The sequence below is a fragment of the Leuresthes tenuis genome, unplaced genomic scaffold (genome assembly GCF_036924035.1).
Source record: "Leuresthes tenuis unplaced genomic scaffold, fLeuTen1.0.hap1 SCAF_20, whole genome shotgun sequence".
In the NCBI taxonomy this organism is placed as follows: domain Eukaryota; kingdom Metazoa; phylum Chordata; class Actinopteri; order Atheriniformes; family Atherinopsidae; genus Leuresthes; species Leuresthes tenuis.
In genome coordinates, this window is record NW_027325374.1 from 11,870,357 (window position 1) to 11,893,670 (window position 23,314).

Here is a 23,314-nt window from a genome sequence, read left to right on the forward strand (position 1 = left end):
GTTACATTCCAGTTTGTTACACATTTTAATGTTTCTGGTTGCACCTGATGGGGTTTCCTGTAAAAGCCACAGCAGCAAAGGCATGTTCAGCCTCGGTTGTTAAAAAAAAAAAAAGTCTCCTGCAAGTGTGTGTGGTGACACATGCTGAGAGTCCATCTGTTCCTTTGTTCACTCTTAATCACCTGCTCAGGTGGGATGTCCTGCCTGATTGATTTATGTTTGACATCTGTTTGAGTTTTACATAAAAGTTCAATATGGAAAAACATAATAAGTCGATGGCGTTTTATTTTTATTTAGTCTACTCATTAGTTTCTCCACAGGGCAAAGCACTGCAGTGTAAAAACTTTTACATTCAACTTTGATGGTGTGGATTCATTTATCGTAGCTATTAGGAGTCATGGGAAAAGACCATGTGGGTCTTTCTCTCCATAGCTGGTGGTGCGGGATAGGAGGACAAATTAAAGCCCGTCACGCAGGTACATCGGAGGTGGGAATTAGGAGTGGGTGGGGTCGCTGCTCCTTCTGTTTGAAGCAAAGAGCCTCGTTAGATCGGAGCAGTGCGGAAACAAAGTGCCGTGGAGGGACACAGAGAGGACTACTTTGTGGGAAAACGGCCCCAGAAAACAAGAAGGAACGGCGTAGGGTAAGGATGCGTTTTTACCCGTCAAGAAGGCAATTTTAGGGGTGCGTTTGATTTGATCACCAGGTGGTCGCGGATCGACCGCTGCCGAAGGAAATGCCATTGGATGCACAAAGCGAGCATTTGCATCTACCAAGAAAACCCCGAAACGAGTAAATAAAAATATATAACTAATAATATATAACTTGAATATTTGGAATTTGTAGCAGCAGCTGCAATTAAAAGAAGCAACAGTTTTTTTCTCTTAATAGAAGAGGAATACGTGATGTCGGCACTAAAAGAAAATTTGGGATTTATATAAACGAATAAAGTCTGAGAAAATGGCATTTCTTAAATTCCACCTTCTTCTGTTGCACTAATAGTGATGAACAACAACTTGTTAAAAAACTGTCAGGTCAGCTGTTGTTGCATTTCAGGGTCATGGTCGCAACCCCATCCCACATTTGCCCTGATCCCTGACACGTGACCAGATGTTGACGGACCCTCTAACTAGAAGGTGAGCTCGGTGGTAAATTGACATCAAAGAAGTCACTAGAGGCAAAAGTGAACCATTACGCGCTGCTCATGTTGAGTTTTGAGCGTTTGTTACTTGCAGAGAGCATCACGGGTGGAAAATGCGTTTCATACTCGTTCAGTTATTACTATGCAGTAATTTTCTGCGATGTGGCACGTGGAGTCCCATTCACAACATCACACATAATTTATCAACCGTAAAAAAATCTGATCTTTTTTTTGTGTGTGTGTGTTTGTTAAATTGGATTTTTTTGTTGATTTTTTAGTCTAAAATACTCTGCATTGATATTTGACTCTAATATGTTTGGGGAGAAAATGTGAATCGTGGCTTTACCGAATGTGCAGATTGATTTTAAATATGTATTCAAAATTGCAGTTCATCTGTACCCTTACCATACATTTGCAACAGTGTCCGTATACATATCAACCAGGAGAATCACTGACTTTCATTTGCACATCCACATCATACACCAAAGTTCTGCCATTCTCATTTGTGACACTGGTTTTAAATCCGTGATGAGCCAGCACTTTGAATCAATCAAGTTTTGTTACTGTACATGAGAATCTTTTTTTTTTTTAGGCTTCGGTTATCCTCTTTTTGTGTTAATTCCAGCTTGCTCTTGTAACGCGTTTCAATACTTCAGAGCACACTGTTTTATTTTAATGAACAGTTTTGGCTGCTGATATAGTTTTATTTTAAATTCAGTTCATAACTTAATTCAAGTCAGATATGTGACTATAAGATATGAGCTCATTGGGCCCCCCCTGTGTTAGTCGGAGCCTGAGGAGCAGGTTCTGTTCATTACAGACAGAGTGATGGAGGGTGGAGAGATCCGGAGGAATGCCTGTGAAGAGGCAGCCAATTTCTAAGACAGGTGTGTGCACTACATGTGTGTGTATTTTAAATGTTTGCATGCTTGGCTGCTTCCTATTGGGAGCGTGCATGCCCGAAGCTGCACCCCTGTGACTGTAATGAAATCTCTTTGTCGGGGAGACGTAGCAGCGAGTGCACAAAAAGAGCATCGATAGCTTGTGATGATGCTTATCAGCACGGGTCGTCTCAGCCAGCCATCACCATGTCAGCTCTGCAGAGCCCTATCGCAGACACACAGACTCCTCTTAAAGCGAGCCTCCATCCTGCACACAATTCTATCTCTGTCTCAGAAATGCACACCGCTTTACATATGCAGAAGGTTTCTCTGGCGCGTCTGGCGCTTTTGCCTACCTCAGTGCACACAGTTGAGCGACAGGCAGGATATTATAGCTAAGCTTATCAGCGGCCAGAGCTAATCGGACCTTATCTGGTGCCCCTCAACATCTTATGTGTAGCCAACGATGACCACACACAAAACGGAGCTGACAGATCATGGGTGGGATTGGACGGAATGGTTATGAGGTCAGATTAAATACTCAGATGAGATTAGGTCACAGTCTGCAATCAAATACAATCCAACATACAAATATTGCACTGGATAAATGTAGCTTTACATGTGACTCGTTTTAATCAGCACTTGTTTTTAAAACACTTTATTCCTGTATATGATAAGGATGTAATATTGAATGGAATCTCGTGCACCAAAACCATTTTCAAGCCTTTAAAATAGATCAAGCTGACTTGGTTTCTTCTGCCCAAATCGATGTAATCTAAACATTAAGGAGTCTAAGTTTAACAGAGGTGGAGCTTATTATAGGACTTTTGGGTTGCATTCGAAAAAAGAGCTGCAGTAATTCACCTTGTGTACCTCAGAAGAATGCCATCTTCCCCAAATTGTCCATGGCTTGTAATCTCTTGCTCAGTGGGCGTAAGTTACATTTCTGAGAAGATGTAAGCGGTGCTGAAATATTTGCCTCTGGAAATCGTTATGTCACCTCAGTGGTAAACCTGGAAAACCATCTGATCACACTTTAGATCATAAAGTGCATACATAGCTTGTTGAGGCTCGACTCAACAAACATAATCCATAGTCCACTCATCATGTTTTCCTCTTTTTTTCAGCTCTGTTTGAAACACCAAGCGGTACGATGCACTCAGAGCCAGGTTTCTGCTTCACCACCTGATTCGCGTCGTTAGGAGAAAAAACAAAACTTCAGCTCCTTTTATCTGTTCTCTGTCTTTTGGCAGCCACTCTTTGAATCGTTTCCTGAGTTGTGAAACCACCTTTCAACATGAACATCACTTCCTTCAGAATGTTGTTTTATTTTCTCTGACTTGTCTGTATATTTTCTATGAGTAGATGTGAATTCATTAAAATGCCCTTGAGAGACACATCTTGAAACTCAAGGGGACAGGTGCACTGCCTCACATAATTCTTTCAAGGCTGTCCTCTTTCTCACCTCTAAGTATTTTTGCTCCTTTCTTTTGGATTCTAGCTAAGTGTGTGCATTTCTTTATCATTCCAGGCGTCCCAACATGCACCCTGATATCTGTCTCACCTTCCTTTTAACTCTGCTGCTCCTTCAAGGTCAGTTGATTGATTTTTATTACTGTTTTGCTTCCTGTGTCTGTCTGGTATTCCAAGCCTTTAGAGGAAGAGTAGTTTAAAGTACTGTTTTGGAATGTAATTCATCTATAACCCCATTTAAAAAAACGGGGTTATACTTGCATTTGTGATGTACAGAATTTGTGATGTACAGAAGTGTTTTTATAGTGATTCCCACTACTGACTCACATAATTTTTGCTGAGGTGCTGCATGAAGATCGGGACCGTTCAGTACCGCTTTCCTGCTTTCTCTTTAATGTACAGAGATTTTTAAAATTTTAAGATACTGTAAAACTGAGAAACATAATTCTGAAGTAGTTTAGCCCGAACATTCTTTCAAACTCCTCCTGATGTAAAACACTTTCTGTAATTCTGTTTCTAAGCCCTTCCAAATCAATTTATTTGCGATGAGATGAGGTTTTTCTTCTTCTTCTTCTTCTTTTTTTTTTTTGATTAGCTCAACAGTCTTTTGTTACCTCTGTCCTAACTTTTTTGAAAAACCTCTCCAGCATATTCATTGTTTATCTTATTGTTTCTAAATAACTCACTTCAACTTATGATAAAAACACTTCTAATAGCCAATATTTGTCTACAAAATTGGGCGGTGTGCCAGATTTAGCATTTAAAGATTGAGATGAATGCTACCGGTTATGTAAGGGTATAGATAAACTTATGACTAAGAATAAATTTGGTCAAATGTCCTCACAAATACAGCGTTGAACATTTCCATTATGTTGGCATTCGCATGCTCATGCCTAGTGTCGTAATTCTCTGATGCTCCTCTGAACAGCTTAAAATTCTTCAGAGGATTTTTTTTTTTTTTTTGGTGCTTAAAACTGTTTTCACTTGTGAGGAATTCCTATCATCTTCTTTCCAAAGTTATTTCTTTCCTCCTGAGCTTAATATGCTGCTTGTTTCCAGGAAAGGTAGATTTTGCCTCTCTTTTATAGCTCATTCTCAGTTGCTCTCTCAGACCTGCGAGTATTGGTATTTGCCTGGGGGAAGAGGAGGGTGTGGTGGTGCAGTTCTAATCTTTGAGTTGTTTTCAAAAATGACAGCTTTAGCATCGCGTCAAGTATTTATTACGGACCACTTTAAGACTTTGAACTTGACCAAACCAGACTATTTCCTCGTGTCAGAAGGCCCAGCTCTCTGTTCCTGTGCTGACAACATAGATAACACGTTGCAGTGGTAATTATCCATGCAATTCAGTCTGTCAATTCAAACTTTCCGTAGTTTTCAATTGTTGGGGAGAACTACTTGCAGTACAGCTCCCAGACTGTGGTGGGATTTATGCCAAATAGACATCACTCCCACAGTACAGGGATTTATACTCATTATGCTACTCCTGTTTTCCCTGCTGACATTATTTTCATGGACATTAAAGATACACTGCAATTTTGCTGGAGGCACTAAGGCCGAACAGATAGACTTTTTGTTCAGAGCCCTGGGGCCCATCTGACTATGAAAAAGCTGCCTGCCAAGGCCACTAAACATTCACTGTCAAGAGGACTTAGAGGCTGGAATGATGGAGTCAGGGCCAGATGAAAGGGTCAGCACTTTGAAGAGGTCAGGCCAAAGGCCTCTTGTTTGCAGGTGGGGATTTTCTTTGATGATTAGTGTTCTGTCTCATCATCTCTGAAATGATGACTGAAGACTTTTTGGAAAGACTAGAATGTCACTGGCAGTTGAGGGAAGGAAGTCAGTCTGTGAGATGGTGAGAAAATTTCAGCTTTACTCTAATATTTACAGTCTCGTCGTGGGTCAGTTTGGATGTGTATTTCTTTATATTTTCTCTCTGTGACTGAAACAGCTGTTCTTAAAAGATATTCAGCGCCGGTAATGTAAAGCAAAATGCACGTGGCAGTTTGTTGCGTCGCCATAAATACTCTTAATTAGTTTTAGAGTAATGGATCATCCAACAGAAGTGGTTGTCCTGACAGGTTTACTTGCACCATATTTTTTGTCCTCAACACCCCCATGTAGCTCTAGTGATGGAAAAATGAGCAGGATAGAAAGACAAAGTTAGCAGAAGCACTAAATTATCTGAGGAAAACTTAAGGTACTCATAAGCTACAAAAACACAAGGTACTTTTTCCCTTTTGAACTTTTGTACATCTAACCTTTCTTTGAATTTTTTACATTTTCTCACCTATTTTAGCTAAGAAACAGACACTAAATCAAGATAAAGGTCACAGCCCGAAGCACTACAGTGTTCTGTGCTGGACAAATACCTCTGTGATCTGGGGTTGCCAGGGGCAACATGGCATGTTCGCAGTAAATCACACGTCCCTCCCTCCTCTCCGAGCTGTACATACGCCTGAATAGATGAGTGTCCTTTCAGTGAATGAAGCCAAAGAATGGTTGTCTTCACTTGTCCCCTCACATTAGCTTTGAATACTCAATTAGACATTTCAAAAGGGGTCAATTGGGAGTTTGATTTGGCTTTCAGGAAAGTATCAAATTTATTGTTTGACTTTGCTTTTATGAAAAAGCTAATGATGCATACAGTTAACACGGAGAAGCAGTGGTTAACTGGTCAATGTATGGGTTTCTACGTTTATCTTTTTCAGTCCAGGAGCACATTTTATCCAACTGTCGAAAAATATTTACTGTAAAACGCATTTTATTTCAAAGCGCGGACATTTGTGCCCATCAGAAAGCAGTGAGGCAACTATCCCTGAAGCCGCTCGAGGTACAGACAGATAAACTTGTTTTTCTTTCTCTATCTAAACAAGAAAGTTGCAAAAGCAAATTTAAATTTTTTTGTTTATATTTTCATCAATTTAGCAGTCACTTTTCACAAGTCGAACGAGTTTCATTCTGATAAAACGGGTTGCTGATGGTAAACAAACAACTTACCAGATCCTTTCTAAACACACATTTTTCATCTTGAATCAGAATGATCTCGGTCTGATGAGAGAAATATTAATCTCTGTAAACATAGCTTGTATGAGGTTTAGTAGGTGCTGAACTAGATGTGCAAGTATGACATTTGGCTGATCTTCATGTCCCTTGTCCCTACTAGTTCAGCAGGGTACCTCTGTGCAGGAGATCCAAACCAGCCATGAGAACATCGTAAAGATTAACTCAGCAGCAGAAAGTGAGTATCTTCCCAATCCTGTCATTAAAGAAATGATTATGTATAGCAAAAGAGTAAAATACCAAGTACTAAAGCCAAAAAACTGTGACATTATGAGTGAGGTAGTTGACACATCGGGCTGTAAAACCTATAACTTGACAGCTGTACACTGTAAATCTTGCAGTGAAGCTTGAATTTGTATTGTAAAGCACTAATAAAACATAAGGGTGGGTGGTCTTCTCATTCTGATGTCCGTATCACAGTGTGCAGACACGACTAAGTCTGAATGCACACATAGCAGCAGCACCACTGATTGTTTATCCCTGCAACGAGTACAAACATGTTTGAGAGAGGGTTTTTTTTTTTTGTGCTAGTTTATTGTTATGCAGTCCCGAGGGAAAGGAAATTGAGCTGTGGCATGCAAAGCTGTTCTTTCTTTTGTGAAAAGGTGTCATTTTCAGTTCATTCAAAATCAACTGGGATCAACTTGTAATGTTGATATAATGCAGAGATGCGAAGAAGACAGTAACAGAGTTTGGACCTACATCTTTGTCTATACATCCAATGTGTTTAGCAGTTTTCCTTTTGTGTGTGTTTCCTCTGGAAGTGATGCAGTGCTCAGCAGTCATGGATATCCTCTTTCTGATGGACGGCTCATACAGCATTGGGAAGGGTAGCTTTGAAAGGTCCAAGCACTATGCAATCAAGCTGTGTCAAGCCCTAGACATTGGACAAGACAAGGTTTGTTTTCTGTCACTTCAGGCGCCCCCTCCCTCTTCATATCACATCGATTGCCATTCTTGTAATTATGGCTTTGTGCAGGTGCGAGTCGGTTTAATTCAGCTTGGCTCCACACCTCGGCTGGAGGTTTCCATGGACTCATACTCCACCAAACAGGAGCTGAAGAAGCAAATAAAGAAGACTTCTTACAGGTCTGTGTTCCCAACACTCTCCCCCAAGTAATGTTCTGGATTACAAAAGACAATTATAGTGTATTTTCGAATGAGTGGCAGTAGCTACCACCAGTCTGGTTTCTGTGCTGCAGTAGTAATATTGCAAATGATTTCTCATTAAGAACAAAATAAATGACATCCCAGCATAAGTAGGTCATAAAGTTAAATGAAGCCCTCAACTATGCTGGGAATTATGCTTCTTTAATGAAAACACGAGAAGAATATTTCAAGAATTCCTTGAGAATATTCAATGTGTTTGTGTTCATAAAGTTCATAAAGCATGAACATTCGTTCATAATAAAACTAATAATTTCGACATCCTTCTTAGGTAGATTGTCGTTCATTAAAAAGATAAAATACCAGTGTGTTAGGTTCACTTATACCACCACAACAGTCCTGATCTGTAGCGGCATGAATTTCACAAGATCTTTGATGCCCTCCTGTTGCAACAGACTCCAAGAGTACTGTCTGTTGTAAGGGGAGACGTTCATTGCTTGGGGGAAAAAAAATCCCAAAAACAATTAGATTAAATTATTGGACACGTTTCCCGAACATTTTTTTTACCAGGTAAAATAATGAAGGGGTGGGCTTGGCTTGCGACAATGTTTTAGGTTGGCAATACATAGTCAAAGTAATGTCACATTAACACAATGATCCAAGGTAGATGTGACAAAGATCTTGATTTATTAGACCACGCCTTCTCTCTTCTTGTTCCGTCATCTAGTTTTGACATTCATCTGCCCAATACCTACTAAAAGACCATTTTAGTGCCAGAAAGAAGGAATCGTGGGCAGTCTGACCAGCATGTGGCTTTGCAGCCTCATATACAGCAAGCTAAAATGCTCTTTCTTCTAACATTGGTTTAAAAACGTCACCTCCTGCTTGTATGAGTGAGCCCAGAGCAACCATCACCCTAATACTGGTGCAGTGGTATTCCTTCACGACTTATGTTGGGTACTAAATGTGCTGCTGTAATGAAACAGTGAGTGTTCACTTAACCTGTGAGTGGTTTCAATACAGTGCCTTATTATATAAGTGAGGACATTGTCATGCATGTGAAAAACCATACCAAAGGAAATTTTGGTATGTTTGGATTGTGTCTCCATATTCTGTTTATTCCTGTAGCTTTGGTTAACACTTAAGCTCACAAGAAAACTCACTTATAGTCTCACATCAGGAAGGTAAGTGATACAAAATGAACCCTGGAGAGAAAAAAACAAATTAATTTCAGATTAGAGATGAACCACATGCGGTCTGAAGATTGTGGGTGAGTGCACAAACTGAGGGAGAAGAAGATCGTTTGACCAAATGCTTGTGCACGTGGGATGGTAATGACTTATTGAATTCTTGTTGTGGAAACGCATATTAGTTTAGAGAAAGCGTAGGTGTCTGCGTATATATATATATATGTATATATATATATATATATTTAATTAAATCTTTAATGAATTCTATTTAATTTACAAGTTCAGTTAAAAAAAAGTTGGAATGCTGTGTTACATGTAAATAAAAGCAGAATGCAATGATTTGCATTTCCATTCGTCTGACCACAGAACAGTTTTCCAGTCCATTTATGAGTTAAATCATGCCTGTGGGCCTCACAACTTTTCTCAACATCATCCTGTAGTTTCACCGCTCCAAGTATTGTCTTTATTAGTCATATTATTATTTTCTTTTTTAAACCAATGGATTTGAATTGATTTTGGTGTATTGTAACTCGGCCAACATGTACTAAAGTCCAAGAAGTGATAGAGGAATCTGGCTGCAGTTAAACTTAAGTTTGCTTTGGCAGTAATATGCAAGAGATTATTCTCCCTTCTTACTTCTTTTGTACAGTAAATAATCCACAATTGCTCTGATTTATTATTGCCCTAGCAGTAACATGAAAAATCCTTCTCCAAACTCTCAGGGGAGGCGGCACACAGACAGGGTTGGCTTTGAAATACATCCTGAGGAAGGGTTTTCCAGGTGGCCGTAACTCCTCCAGTGTCCCCCAAATCGTCATTCTCCTGTCGGATGGGAGGTCTCAGGGCAACGTGGTCCAGGCAGCTGCACAGCTAAAAGAGATGGGCGTGGTCTTGTTTGCTATTGGCCTACGCTACCCCAAGTATGGTTGTTGATTGGAAAATGATCATTGACAATGATGAAACATTAAAATGCCTCTGATTCTCTGCAAAGCAGTCCCCAAAAAGTTTGTCTTTGTCTTCTTTACAGGTGGGAAGAGCTGCACGCTCTGGCCAGTGAGCCAGTGGAGAGTCATGTTTTCTTTGCTGAGCATTTCTATGATGCTGTTAATGGCGTGTACACCACACTGAGCACTTTCTCTGTCTGCAATGCTACACCTGCAGGTTGGAGTTTTCACCCAAAGGAGTTTTGATTGCTATCTATGCTAATTATTCCAACAAAGACATAAGAATCTTAAAAAATTGTCCGTTCTCTTTCCAACACCAATCATCACACCAATTGCACCAACCACCCTGTCTTGTTCTGTCTTCCAGGCTGTCAGGTGGAGTCATTCCCCTGTGAGAGGAAGACACTGGAGACAGTGAAGGAGCTACAGGGGAATTTCATGTGCTGGAAAGGTTCCAAGGGGTATTCCCCATACACCTCTCTCTGCCCCTTCTACAGGTATATGTTCATAAAAGCATGGAGACAAATACTTCCTGTAACACATATTTATAATTCTACAGGACTACAATTTTGATCACTTCTGGTGAGTTGACTGGGGCAGCATGCATTCTCTGTTTAGAGAGTTTATTGTCATTATTGAATCGGCATATAATGAAATTCATCAGGCAATTCATCATTCAACTCAAATATAAATAGTTAAATGTAAAAATATAAGTGAAGTTGGCAAAGACAGTTGATATTACGCTTGGGAGATTGCTGACTTTGGTTTTCAAGTTAAGTATCAGAGTTTAAAGTGCTTATAGCTGTAGGACAATAACTGTATTTGAATTTGGAGGTGTGTGTTTTTTGTTAACTTAACATATAAAAAAGCTGTTTCAACACAACTTAATTGCACAAGTGGAGTAAGCTGGAATATAGAGACGGAATTTACCTGAGGAAGACAATTTGAGGATCGGCAACATGTGTTTCTTCTGTAAAAAGATTGTTTAAACTAATAAAAACAAGTGAATTTCATTTATTTTTTAAGGTACAACAAGGTCTACAAGAGACACCCGACAGTCTGCCATAGGACTATCTGTCCAGGTAATCTTCTCTTCCTTTGATTCTTGCAACCATTTATGCTCCTACATAGTATTGATCAACACACTTGTTGCCATATTGTCTCCTCCTCATCCTCATCCTCAGATCCATGTGACTCTCAGCCCTGTATGAATGGTGGGACCTGTGTATCAGAAGGTCCAGAGGGCTACCACTGTGTGTGTCCCCCTGGCTATGGAGGAGACCCACACTGCGGTCAGTACACTCACTAGCTGTGTCTTAAGGTGATGTCTAATCAGACACTGTAGATAAGAAATGAACTGAACCCTCCTTCCCTCCTCAGCCCCTGCATTATCACTGGATTGCTCCGTGGACTTGCTCTTCCTGCTCGAGGGCTCTGCCACACTCACTTTAGAAGGCTTCCTCCGCCTCAGATCCTTCTTAAAACGCTTCCTGCAGACTGTGATTGGGTCTGACAGCCCCAGTAAAGTTGGCCTAGCTGTGTTTGGTGGAGAAACTAGAGTAGAGGCCCAGGTTGGGAAGTTCAAAGGGAACCTGAGGGGTCTTCTTAAGGCGGTGGACGCACTTCAACCCCTTGGTGGCCAGACACTGACTGGGCAGGCACTCCGCTATGTTACCCGTAATGGTTTTGTGAGCGAGCCAGTCTATGCCGACATCTCGGATGATCTTCCCCGCGTGGTAGTGCTGCTCACTGCCACTCCTGCTGCTGACGATGTGCTTGAGGCCTCTAAATATGCACGAGATAGAGAGATCTTCCTGATAGGGGTGGGACCAGATGGCTTAAAGCGACACCTGAATAATATCACAGGAAATCCCCAGAGGACTCTCACCTACACATCACCTGATAGGCTCACAGGGAAGATACCTGAGCTCAAGGCCAAGATCTGCAGCGTGGATACACGAGGTATGCGTATCCAACACAGTGCTTCATCTAATGTCATGTTTATATCCAGTGTTCATCAGAACTATTTATCTCTGAGGTCACACATAATTATTGAATTTCCTACTTTGCAAAACATTTGCAAGATTAAAACTTGTTTCTAACCATGCTGAAACAGGTCTTCTTACTTGTGATGCATTGCTGGTGCACTGCTGCATATCTCGGTGCATTGGTGCCCTCTTTAGGTCAAAGGAAACCTTGAACAGGAATGTACCAAGCATGAGTTTCTGTGTGGATGACACATATATATATATATATATATATATATACAGTATTATCTTCCTAGATTGTACTGTATATGTTCCCTGTGTGTAAATAACTACTTCAGAGTCTAGAATAGTGCTTAAAAGTTTGTGAACTTTAGTTAAAAAAGATTTATGCCTGAATATAATCTAAAACAACATCTGATTTTCATACACATATTAAAGAGGACTCAAAAATTTTACACTATTTATTCGGAAGAATGATCGTATCGAGGCAAAAATATTTGAATTTTACGGATTAGCCCTGAATTTGAAGGTGACCAATAAGTCAATAGAATGTCAGATACAATGACTTGTACAAAGTTACGTTTCAGAGTTTGCTAAACCTTTAGATTTCCAAAAGAAATAATGAATTTTTAAGCTGTTGGAATACAACCTCCGAATGATCTTTTGTATGTCAAACTACTTAATAAAAAAAGAAATCTTTATTCCTTTTTTACTAGGTTGTCTTGGTCAAGCAGTAGACTTAGTGTTTGCCCTGGATGCCTCAGCGGGTGTTGGCCGTGAAAACTTTGGCACTCTGCAGGACTTTGTGCGCAGCCTCAGCGTTCAGTTCGACATCAACCGCGATGTGGCTCAAGTAGCTCTCGTGGCTTACAGCCGGAGAGCTACCACTGTCTTCGGCCTGGATGTCTATGACTCCGGCTCTGCCATCCTAAAGGCTGTAGGTGAAGCAAGCTACAAGGACGGGGTGGCGTCGACAGGTGCAGCTTTACTCCACATCCACTCTAATGTCCTGACAGTGACAAATGGTGCACGACCAGGAGTCAACAAGGCCGTGGTGGTGCTGACGGACGGGTCAGGAGGGGACGACGCAGTCGTACCGGCTCAAAAGTTAAGAGACAACGGCATTTCAGTTTTTGTGATTGGTATTGGAGATGCGCAGAGAGAGAAGCTGATGCAGATTGCAGGCTCAGAGGAGCACCTGATCTCAGTGCCATCTTACGAGGATCTCAAGTACTTTGAGGATGTACTGGTTCAGATGCTGTGTTCAGGTAAAAAAAATCTCCTCTGTTATGAAACAGTTTAGGAAAGTTTGATGTCTCCTTTTCTTTGAATAAAAGTAAGGGAACGTTAAGAAAATTGTGATTTCATCTCTGTTTTTATTGTGTTTTGCCTCACTTACAAAATGGATAACAGATGAATAGTTGCGAAGAAACATGAATATAATGCTTGTGTGCTTTGCCTGCATGTAATTAGCTGTTTTGTGTTCATTTTCTCTCTGTCAGAGGTGAAGAAACCCATAAATCTTTGTAAGCCCAACCCATGTATGCATGATGGGATCTGCATCCTATCTGGAGGGAGCTTCTCGTGTCAGTGTCAAGGCTATGAAGGACCACACTGTGAAACAAGTAAATTACATTATCCAAGTCTCCTTGCCTTATTTTCTGTTAGTAATCTTGAATTCAGTACGTTTCTCATCTGTTTAACACTCAAAGTTTAAATAAAAAGGTTATCTTGTTTACTCTGGTCACATCTTAACAAATCTTGATGGAACGAGATCTTGCCTGCAAAAACCTGCACTCCTCTATTGCCAAATATAGAATCTTGCAATGTGATAACTCTTCTTGGTCTGTTACTTCTTAGGAGAAAATCTAGAGCAATAAAATATGCACAACAGTCGTTGGCTTAAAAAAAAAACAGCAACAGCTGTATTTCTTTGACAACTTGTGACTTGTTTTGTGGTTTTCCTGCAGGAAGCAGTAAGTCTTCATCCAGAGGCGATCGTCCGAGACCTGCTGGTCTGAGGAAGAAGAGCAGACAGAGGAAGAGCCACCAGGAGCTTCTTCATCACTACAAACAACACCGTCGGAGGCAAGCTGCCTGATCTACAGCACACACATAAACAAGTCATGAACAAATCAGACGAACACTTCAGAACCAAGGGTAATTGCAGGTACACAGGGGAACCTGCTGTTTGATGCGATGTTTCCAGTATTTAAAGCTGAATTCAGTATCAACAATTGTCTCTACCGTACTGTCTCTACTGCTGTGTATATTCATCTAATTTGTCTAATTTTGTTAGACTAATACTATTTTATATAAGCAATGCAAACTTATGTTTGGACAAAGTCAGTAAGTAAGAATGATTCACCTTGTATGACAGCTGAAAAGCTTTTAACATGAGTTATTTAATTTAATGTCCAAAGGGAAATTCTGACATTAAACCTTCATCATACTTGTTTATTTTAATCAGTGAGAGTCGACTTCATTTGCTCTGTAAATGTTTGCTTGTCTGCATCCTTTCTTTCATTTTTCCACAAACGATATGGAAAGTGTAGCAGCAAAGGCAAAAAGCGACATTTTCATGGACAGTTTTCAAGCCTGTTTTTTTGGTCAGTACATTTTTATTTGAATAAAAAGTGCATTTTTAGCTAGCAATACAAGCCAAAAGGCTGAATAATGGTGTAGATATATTTACATCTTGGCTACCAGCATACATGAACCAAGCTACAATCTGAAGTGTACAGGATGGACAATTTCTTCGAGGGGATTCTTTCTGTCTCAGAATTCAGTGGTTTCAAATGTTTGGTTGTTTGCAATGTTGAAACATCAGATTTGTGTGCGAGTACACAAACCAAAATGCTACTACCTTCCTTTGCAAATGGAGAAAAACAACTCAAACAGTCATTGTATTATATTGAATATCCAGTGGTATTCAAGAAGACAGCTCATTCCTCTGTCTGATCGGCTCTTCATAGCCTTGGCAAGAAGCTGATGTGGATGAAGGATCCATGGAGGAAAGGAATAAACTGTTTGCCATGGATGATGTAGAAGATTGACAAATGAAAGCTTATGGGTTTTGGGGGTGTTTCCTTCTAGGTGGTGGATTTTTTCTCCCATTCCTTTAAATACAACAAGAGACAGACACTGTAACCCACAATAATGTGACATTTTAAGATGAGTCTCAATCTATTTTTACAGATGGTGTTTCCAGCTTGTATTAAATGTAGTCTCACCTTGGCTTTCTGCAAGACCTTGCCTTTCGTGGCGATCATGGAGGCGGGTCTGCTTTTAAGAGCAGAGGCAGAGTTAACTGGTGAAGCAGAGTCTGCACTGTTGTTGTTGGAGGGTTGGCAAGACGATGCTGAAGATGATGGCGATAATGATGATTGGGGGTTGGGCAAGCTTGCCGGTTTAGGCTGTGGAGAAAAAAAGTGGTTAAAAATTTACATTGATCTCTGTCACACACACCCGAAGGATGTTAAGCAAACCGATGTGCTCTGAAGTTGTGCATTTAGAGAAGCGGAACTAGAAAACCAACCGTGGCTGTGTCCTGGAGGCTGCTGTTCAATGTGGTTCCCAGAGTGAAAGGCCCTGATTCCACTTTCTTCAGACTTTCTTTCACTTCTACCAATCGAAGTTCCACCTCGACCCTGCGGAGCTCTGCCTCTCGACACGCCTCCTCCTTTTGCTTCAGACAGGTCTCTAATAAGGCTTGCTGCTTGGGATCTAAAGGATAGCAGGCAGCTGATAGTCATGTTTATCAGCGTAAAACCTGACAGCAGTTATGTGCAGCAGTACAAGCAGACGTACCTTGGCAGGCACTGAGCTCCTCTTTGGTCTCCCTTCTCTCTTTCTTTAGTTTTGCCAGACTGCTCCTCACCTTCTCCCTCTCTTTCTCCAGACAATCTCGCTCGTCTATGTAGCGGCGCAAGTCTGCCTCTGTGCGGTTCTTGCCAAGTTTCACTTCAACAGAACACCCTGGTAATAAGGTGTTAATAGTTTAGGTTGATCCATATGTACAGAAAAAAAACCTAAACATATTCATAATGGACATTTCTCTGAAGCTGCGAGGCAATGAAAGATTAATTTGAAGCAAACTGCTTCAGATCTAAAATTCAGCAAATAGTGAAGCAGTGTCTTTAGCTGTAAAGGATGCAGCTTTTCACTAGAGGGAGCCACAGTTGTAAGAATACATTCCAGGAAACTAAAGCTTTTTTTTCTGATTCAAGGAAATATCTTTAAAGAATCAGGTGATGATGATTATAAAAGACAACCTGCTTTCAAAATTCACACCAACACAGCTACATTTTCTCTATTGATACAATATCCAGCAAACTCATCATCTCTGTTAGTACTGACCCATGGTATGTGCCTTTGGCCGTGCGGGTTGTGGGCTGTGAGGGAGCGAGGTGGTAGCAGCAGTCTGAGCTACCTGGCCCTTTTGGATCTGTGTCCCAGAGGAATTGACGGCTTGTGGGATCCCAAGGCTGGTCTTCTTAGGGGTCTCCTGGCTTTGGGATGAGGTCTTGACAGGTTGAGTTTGCGGCTGTGGCGGAGTGGGAGTCGGGGGTCTTTGTTGTTCTGATTTGCTGATGCCAGAAGGCGAACTAAGCCCATTTAATACAGGTGTTGACTCTGGCTCAGTACAGCTGGTTGAAATTACCTGAAATTTAAACATTTTGTTCAGAACAGTTATGGTTAGGAGCTTGGTTACAAATTGAGTTTAATAATACAGAAACATGTAAAAGTTCAGGGGAAAACTATTGCTGCTGTGGATAGTTACATGCACGAAAGACTTATTTCTTTTTTTTTTTTTTTTTAATCTGAGACTACTTTTTGGCACAAAAAGGGTTTTTGCACCTTTTGACAACTGTTGCACCATGTAAATGTTCTTTTGGCAAATAAAACTCTTTCAGTTTTTGTTTGGAGGACTTTTTGGCAGTTTTTATCTATTTTTTTTTAATCTATCCACAGATTCATTGTTTTTTGTACAGCCTCGCCACTTTTCACCTGAAGATTCTTTACAGAAGGTGTTATGTTTGCTTCCAGAAATTGCTCCAATAGATGATTTTATTCCTCTCTCCTCTAGCAATTGATTTCCTGTGCCACAGGCTACAACATGATCCCAAATCATTATCAGTCCACCCCTATGGAAAGGTGATTAAATTCTTCTTCTTTTTTTAAAATTTAATTCTGCACTTTATTTCTCCAAATATACTTTTGCTCAGTGCTGATAAAACTTAATTTACAAACTTCTGATGGTGAATTTCGGGTGAGTATGCAGTGAAGCTTTCTTCTGATGTTGTTTCCTGAGCTGTTGATGTGCGTCTGTAGTAACGCTACAGGCAGTTTTCTCTGAAAGGTGTCTTGTTCTAATTTCCATCACTTAATTGCATTACCAAGTGAGGAAAGACCGATCTCCCAAAAAAACAAAGAAAAACACAGTTGGTCCAATTTTCTTAGGAGCTTCTTTTAGTAGCCCGTGACTACTGAATGTTAGGGCAACGTTTAATGCTTAGCGCATGGTTTCAACTTATGTGTACGCAGACACAGTCCTATGCATGCTATCTTTTGGATTAGCTGTGCTGAAGCTTCCTGTGCATGTGTATGCAATCAGTCTACAGGACATTGTAAAGGTGTGGAAAAATAGGCAATGTAGTTATTCTTCCCCTCATCTTTCTTGTCTGGTATGGTGTTTTTACTTATGGGAATCGATCCAGGGGCATGTGTAGTTTGCACAGTCTGCAGTGCTACAAATATCTGAGCTGGGCACAACTGACTGCAGAGGAGCCTGATGTAGCCTTGTGGACTGCTGGGGATGAAGAAATATACATTATACAGACCTTTTGGCAGAGGAAACCATGAATTGCCTTTAAATACTTAACAGTACTTAAAGGTAGGGGTGCACAGATACATTGGCCTATATGTTGACCAATACTCAGCTTGTTGACTGCAATCAGCCTACTGGCAAACAGCATGTCACCAACTGATGGCTGTGGTTGACAATTTATCTGGTGTGTCCTTGTTGTGTTGCATTGACTTGACCCTGAAACTGACTAGATTTGTTTACTAAAGCACCAAAACGCTATTGAGTTGGGCATGGTTTGACAGGCTTTTTATTTCACATGAAAGGTTGTAATAAAGGCTTTTTAACACATTTGTGTAAAATAATTTGCATCATACATTGTTTCCCTGGCATTAAACAGAAAATAAATGACAAGTGGTCTTCAGCCAAATCACTATCAGCTTGGACTTTACAATTGGTGCATATTTACTTAAAAGCTTTGGAAATTTGCATTCCAGTGATGACTGTAAACAAGCCTTTGCTCCATATATCAAGCGATGGATGAAAGCTCAAATTAAAACACAAATAATCCACTAGTCTTGCTTAAAGTTTTAATTTATATGCCTCTTGGTGAACAGCTTATCTTCTTCTCATCAGAGGTGTCCAAAGCTTCTGTAGATTTGTTTTGAACACCTAATATGTTAAAACAGCAAATCAACAGCAATAAGTTGTAAATACAGAATACACAGTGTGATCAATTCTTATAAGTTACCTCTTTCATTTGGGAGGAGTCCCTCTGGTCCTCTTCCTGGACTGGCGACTGCCTCGAAGACTCTTTGGCAGGAGAGGTTTTATTTCCACAGGATGTATGAAGGAAGGAGCGCACGGGGATGAGGTCCAGGTAAATTCTATTGTCGGTATCCTGTTTTGTATCAATAGGGTAGTTAGCATCTTGTGAGCATGTTTGATTATGTTCCAGGAGATTGTCGTCCTCAGACTGTGGCAGGCTGTTTTCATCAGCATCCTACGTGACATGGGGGCAGGATGTTAGGGATGGAAAGCAGCCAAGTGAAGTGAGTCCATGTCAAATTGAAACTGAAAACAGCAAAACAATAGGGCAGGGATTCTCAGTTTTCACACTTGCCTCGGGATCAGCTATAGAGGCCACATCATCATACAGCTCCTCCGAGTTTTGAGGAATGGGTGGTGGAGTGTCTATATATGTGTTTGGCTCTGAATACCTCCGCTGCATAAAGCTAGAGAGACACAAACAGAGACATCTCACCTTTGTTCTGGCAGACAGCACAACATCCCTTTGACTTACTATATATACTTACTGTAAGACTTGACTTACTATAACGAAGTTTTTGCAGCACTGACAATGTTGGAGATCCTCTCAGCATCGACGTAGTCGTACGTCAGCTCCTCTGGGTCAGTTTTTGTCCCCATCTGTGACAGCAAGAGGCCGAGCCAGTGACCCATATCTGCTGATGTCTTTGCCTGGGAGGAGACGGGAGAAGAAAACAAAGACCTCGCATTCAGTACAAAACAAGCACTTGCGACATCATGGGTTTAAACCCTCTTGGGTTTATGTTGAATGCCATCCTTCACTTTGAGTTAATAAAATTATTGCTACAGCATTGGTTGCTTCGTTAAAGACTTTAAAACAAGAACTGGTTATTCCTCGAGTTAGCTGTGACATTATATGAGAAGAGGCTTATTAGCAATGAATGTGGGAACAGATTGATACATGTAAAGCATTTTTTTTTTTCAGTAAGTGGCCTGGTAGCATGCTTAGAGCCTTTTATTACTCTGAGAGTTTCAAAGAGCTCAGTTAGAGCAACTGTATATGTTCCCAGCATATGATACAGGTGTAACTGACACAGATTACTCTGTAAAACGTTTCTGTGGACCAACCCCCCCCAAAAAAAAAGAATGAGCCCTCAAGACTAAACATTAAATTCCACTGGCTATGACGAAATATGCGCCGCAGCTGGGTGGTACTGAAGGACTAGTGAAATAGGGTGTAGCATTAGTCCACAAAATCCCAGTGCATTCCCACCCTTCATACACACAAGCAGCCAGACCACCCTTGTGTGCATACATATAATAGAGTGACTGGGTCTGATGTCAGTAGAAAGTAAGTTTTAAAGGAGGACATGTTAGTGTTGGGGATTTCAATCAGTAGACATTTTAGACCTCTGCTTATTTCTCAGAATTCTAAAATACACAGTGAGGCTAAAGTGAGCTCTCATCTGAGGCACACATGCACCGTAGACAGGAAACGTGCTGCATGCACACAGACTTTGCTTAAGCAGCACACGCAGTTTGTAATGTATTATGTCCCCTCATAACTGACTGAAACCACCTCTGCTGTCGTCAGAGTTAAAGTAAAGTTTCACTGTCTGTCAAAGAGTGTCAGGCCACAGCTTCTCAAGCATTTGCTTATAGTCCTAACTTTGAAAAGTGCAGAAACTACATTAAGTGTGCACCTCTAGGGTTGCCAGCTGTGTGCCATCCATGTCAATCCTGAAGGAGTAGAGGTGCTCTGGGCTGGGGTCGGGCAAAACGCTGCAGCCCTCCAGGGTCACAGCTGGCTGGCTCACTTTGTTCTTTCCCTTGTCTTGGTAAAACCACAGCTTTCCATTCTTAATAAGACACCAGCAGGTCCGCCACTGACTGTTCACCAGCACGTTGAGGTAGCCTGAGGGAGGATGGAAGAGACAACGTAATCATAAGGCACCTGTTTCTCTTCCTGGTAACTATTATTGTATCTGTAAGTATATGACAAGGGTGTATGAGAAGGCAAATTAATTATTTATGTCTTGGCAACTGTCAAGACCGCTTCCCAGCTAACAAATTTTGGTTCCCTAAACATCCCAGATATAAAACATATAACTGTTGTATTTATATCAGAAAAAAACTGTCCTGGTGAACTAAAAAAAATATAATGAGTAAGATTTTTCCATAACCAAAAAAACAATTCAAGGAACTGACATTTGTCAGCTGAGAAGATCAATTATCTTTTTGCTAAAATGTGATGGTGGAATCTGTAGTTGATTTTATGGACACTTCAACTCTTGTTAGTCCTTGTAACTACAGCCTACAAAACAGGATTTTCTTGGACTTAGTTCTGATGTCTCAAACTAACTTAAGGGTGAGCAAAAGAGAAAAATGTCCAGGCAAGTATTATAAAAACGGCTAAAAAATGTTCAGATTTGATATAATCTGTGAAAACCAGTGTGTGACCAGATGGGAGTAAGAATTAACTGCTTAAATAAACCACAAACTAAACAATTTATTCTCTTGGTAGTAGAAAACCAGTGAATACATTATAGGTATCAAAAGAAACAACTATCATTCACTGCAATGTTAAAGGTGTTTCTTAAGTTGTATTCCAGAGTTTAGAGTAATTGTGACTACACTTAGTAACCAGGTGCTAAATTTAGGGGAAAAAATAATAATGAAATAATTAGGATGGATATATTTAATGCACCCTCCAGTAAAAATACCATCGAGCAAACACCACAAAAAGGAGTGACATCTGAACCAAGGAGGACATGTACAGTGAAGTGGACTTATGTTTACCTGAGGTGTCAACAGATTTTTCTTGGCTTTCTAGTGAGGAGATTTTTTTCTTGCCAATGTTCATCAGGTTGCTGAACATCAAACCTGCACCGTATTTTTTCTTCACTGCAGACAAAAAGACAAGAAAAAAAATAGATTTTGCTTTCGAGGCCCAGTTCCATTTCCCAGAGCCTGTATCAGAGTGGCTTGTTTGCAGAAACTGTCGCTGCATGATGCAAGTTATCCATGCAACGCTGGAGTCCAACACAGATCTGATGGTTCAGGTAATACATTTGGTTACTTAACAGCATTTCTAATTAACAGCACCAACTGTTAAAATTAAAATAAAATAACTGAGATAAAGAATGTTTGGGATTATGTTTGTCCAACATCACATCTGTCCAACATGTGTCTCGCATGTTCAGATGAAGAATTTATCAAAGTTTAATTAGCCTACTAATATATCACATCAAGCAACCAAGTGGTGTAGAATTCTACATATTTGGAGGAAATACTACATAGATATTGTCACTGGATCCGAGCCCACACTATCCTGTGGATATTTACTTAGTGTTTTGAGGAACTTAATTTCAAATCTAAATCTGCATGATATGTAATTCATCACACTTATAAAAAACAGACTTTCATGAAAACTGGTTAGGAATTAAGCATATTACTGTTTATTTTGGAAATCAGAGACAATGTGGCTATGTACATCAGAGAAGCATTTAGCTCTTCTGTATTTACGCAGCATAAGGAAAAGGGGGCGATTATAGTGCAAGCATGAGTCTTATCGGAGCATGAGCGTCTCACATGGGCCTGTGACTCACATCGGCTGGTGCCAGAAACTACAACCTTAAAATTTCTTGAGGTTACTCACCATCTTTGTTTTCTGCTGTTTCAGCATGGCTGTCTGTGCTGCTGCCGCTCTCTGAAGCCACTGAGTACCTCTCGCTCATCTCTCCCTGTGTGTTTTAAGATCTACATTTTAGTCATTTTCAAAGGCGCATTATTCAGAAATCAGAAATGAGGAAGAAAAAAAGTTGAAAGAGACAATATTATTGTTGTGGAAAGCCCATCAGAATTCTACTACAGGGTGTGTGATTTAAAAACAAAAAAAAAAAAAGAAAGAAAAAGGCTTAAACAAGTGTACCTTAGTGCAAATAAGCCTTGGGGAGTCAGACACAGAATGTTGGAGGTCACAGTTTTCAGCTGGTTTGGGACTGATCTCTTGAATAACCTGACGTGTATAAAGAGATGCACATCATTTGTAAGTTTTCTATGAAAATCATCACAGAAATAGCAGGAAGACACTTGTACAACTCTGTATTTGTCACCTTCAGCCACTGCTCAGTCTGTTCTTTGCTCTGAAGGCCCAGCACGATGGCTTCCCCTCCGACTGGAATGATCTTCAGCTTGTGCTCTTTTCTCTTTAACTGCTTTTCTTTGTAAACCACACTGCAGCCCAGTAGACTCACATCCAGCAAAGGTGTCTGCTCCTTGGAGCTCTTATAGCACTGAGAGAGGCAGAGACAACACGGTAACTCGATCCCATATGGGCTGATAACAGCTCTCATCTAAGCAGGTTAACATGCTGTGCAACACGCTCGGACAGCTTGTTTGTGGTAGTGTGATGTATCTTTCCAGTAAATCATTAATGACATAACAAGTAAAGCTTATTCTAGCCAAACTGTCATTGCTAATATGTGTAAATGTTTATTTCAAGGCACATGCAATTCTGTCATAAGAGCCCTTTACAGTCATACTACACGTTATTTTTTTACTGTTAATAGCTGGTTCATTAGACATTCTCACTTGTTCCACATGTGCCTTTCAACAGTGTATTTAGGGTGTTTTTTTCAATATTGGAAAAACTGATACAAAATTTGCCCTCCCCTATAAATTATAATCAGGGCCCTACCTAAATGTTTACATGGATCACTTCAAACCAGTAAACCCAATAAAGTTAATATTATTGGTCTCGGTTTCATACTTTTTAAGTTAGAGAAGTCCAAATAAAACTTTTTCTGAAACATTAAATAAGCAAAGATGGCCAAGGTATATTAAAATGTGTTAAAAGAAAAATGGAAAAATTCCCATAATAATACTAATTCCACTCTCATTAAGGTTTGGAACTGGGAAAATAGCGATAGTCAAACAGATGTACTCCAAAGG

The 23,314-nt window shown here is 40.3% G+C and overlaps 2 protein-coding genes across 2 annotated transcripts in view; one reads left to right on the forward strand and one right to left on the reverse strand.

Moving 5' to 3' along the window:
- The first annotated feature begins 556 nt into the window (after positions 1-556).
- On the forward strand, positions 557-14,395 carry vwa2 (von Willebrand factor A domain containing 2). The gene is made up of 14 exons (XM_072373806.1): positions 557-643; positions 3,554-3,615; positions 6,662-6,736; positions 7,323-7,456; positions 7,538-7,647; positions 9,578-9,775; positions 9,883-10,016; positions 10,167-10,296; positions 10,826-10,881; positions 10,984-11,091; positions 11,180-11,761; positions 12,504-13,055; positions 13,290-13,412; positions 13,758-14,395. Exons 2-14 carry the CDS (start codon positions 3,564-3,566, stop codon positions 13,886-13,888), a joined length of 2,385 nt encoding a protein of 794 aa, XP_072229907.1. The 5' UTR covers positions 557-643; positions 3,554-3,563; the 3' UTR covers positions 13,889-14,395.
- The window catches only part of afap1l2 (actin filament associated protein 1-like 2), a 44,352-nt gene continuing 35,426 nt past the window's right edge, over positions 14,389-23,314 (reverse strand). Inside the window, exons 7-19 of the mRNA XM_072373803.1 lie at positions 22,477-22,656; positions 22,293-22,379; positions 22,020-22,104; positions 21,161-21,265; positions 20,065-20,276; positions 18,927-19,072; positions 18,717-18,828; positions 18,345-18,596; positions 16,147-16,450; positions 15,598-15,765; positions 15,326-15,513; positions 15,021-15,203; positions 14,389-14,906 (exon numbers count right to left, since the gene is read on the reverse strand). Coding sequence (XP_072229904.1) covers positions 14,880-14,906; positions 15,021-15,203; positions 15,326-15,513; positions 15,598-15,765; positions 16,147-16,450; positions 18,345-18,596; positions 18,717-18,828; positions 18,927-19,072; positions 20,065-20,276; positions 21,161-21,265; positions 22,020-22,104; positions 22,293-22,379; positions 22,477-22,656 — 2,049 coding nt within the window. The 3' untranslated portion in view covers positions 14,389-14,879. The remainder of the gene's footprint in view (positions 14,907-15,020; positions 15,204-15,325; positions 15,514-15,597; positions 15,766-16,146; positions 16,451-18,344; positions 18,597-18,716; positions 18,829-18,926; positions 19,073-20,064; positions 20,277-21,160; positions 21,266-22,019; positions 22,105-22,292; positions 22,380-22,476; positions 22,657-23,314) is intronic.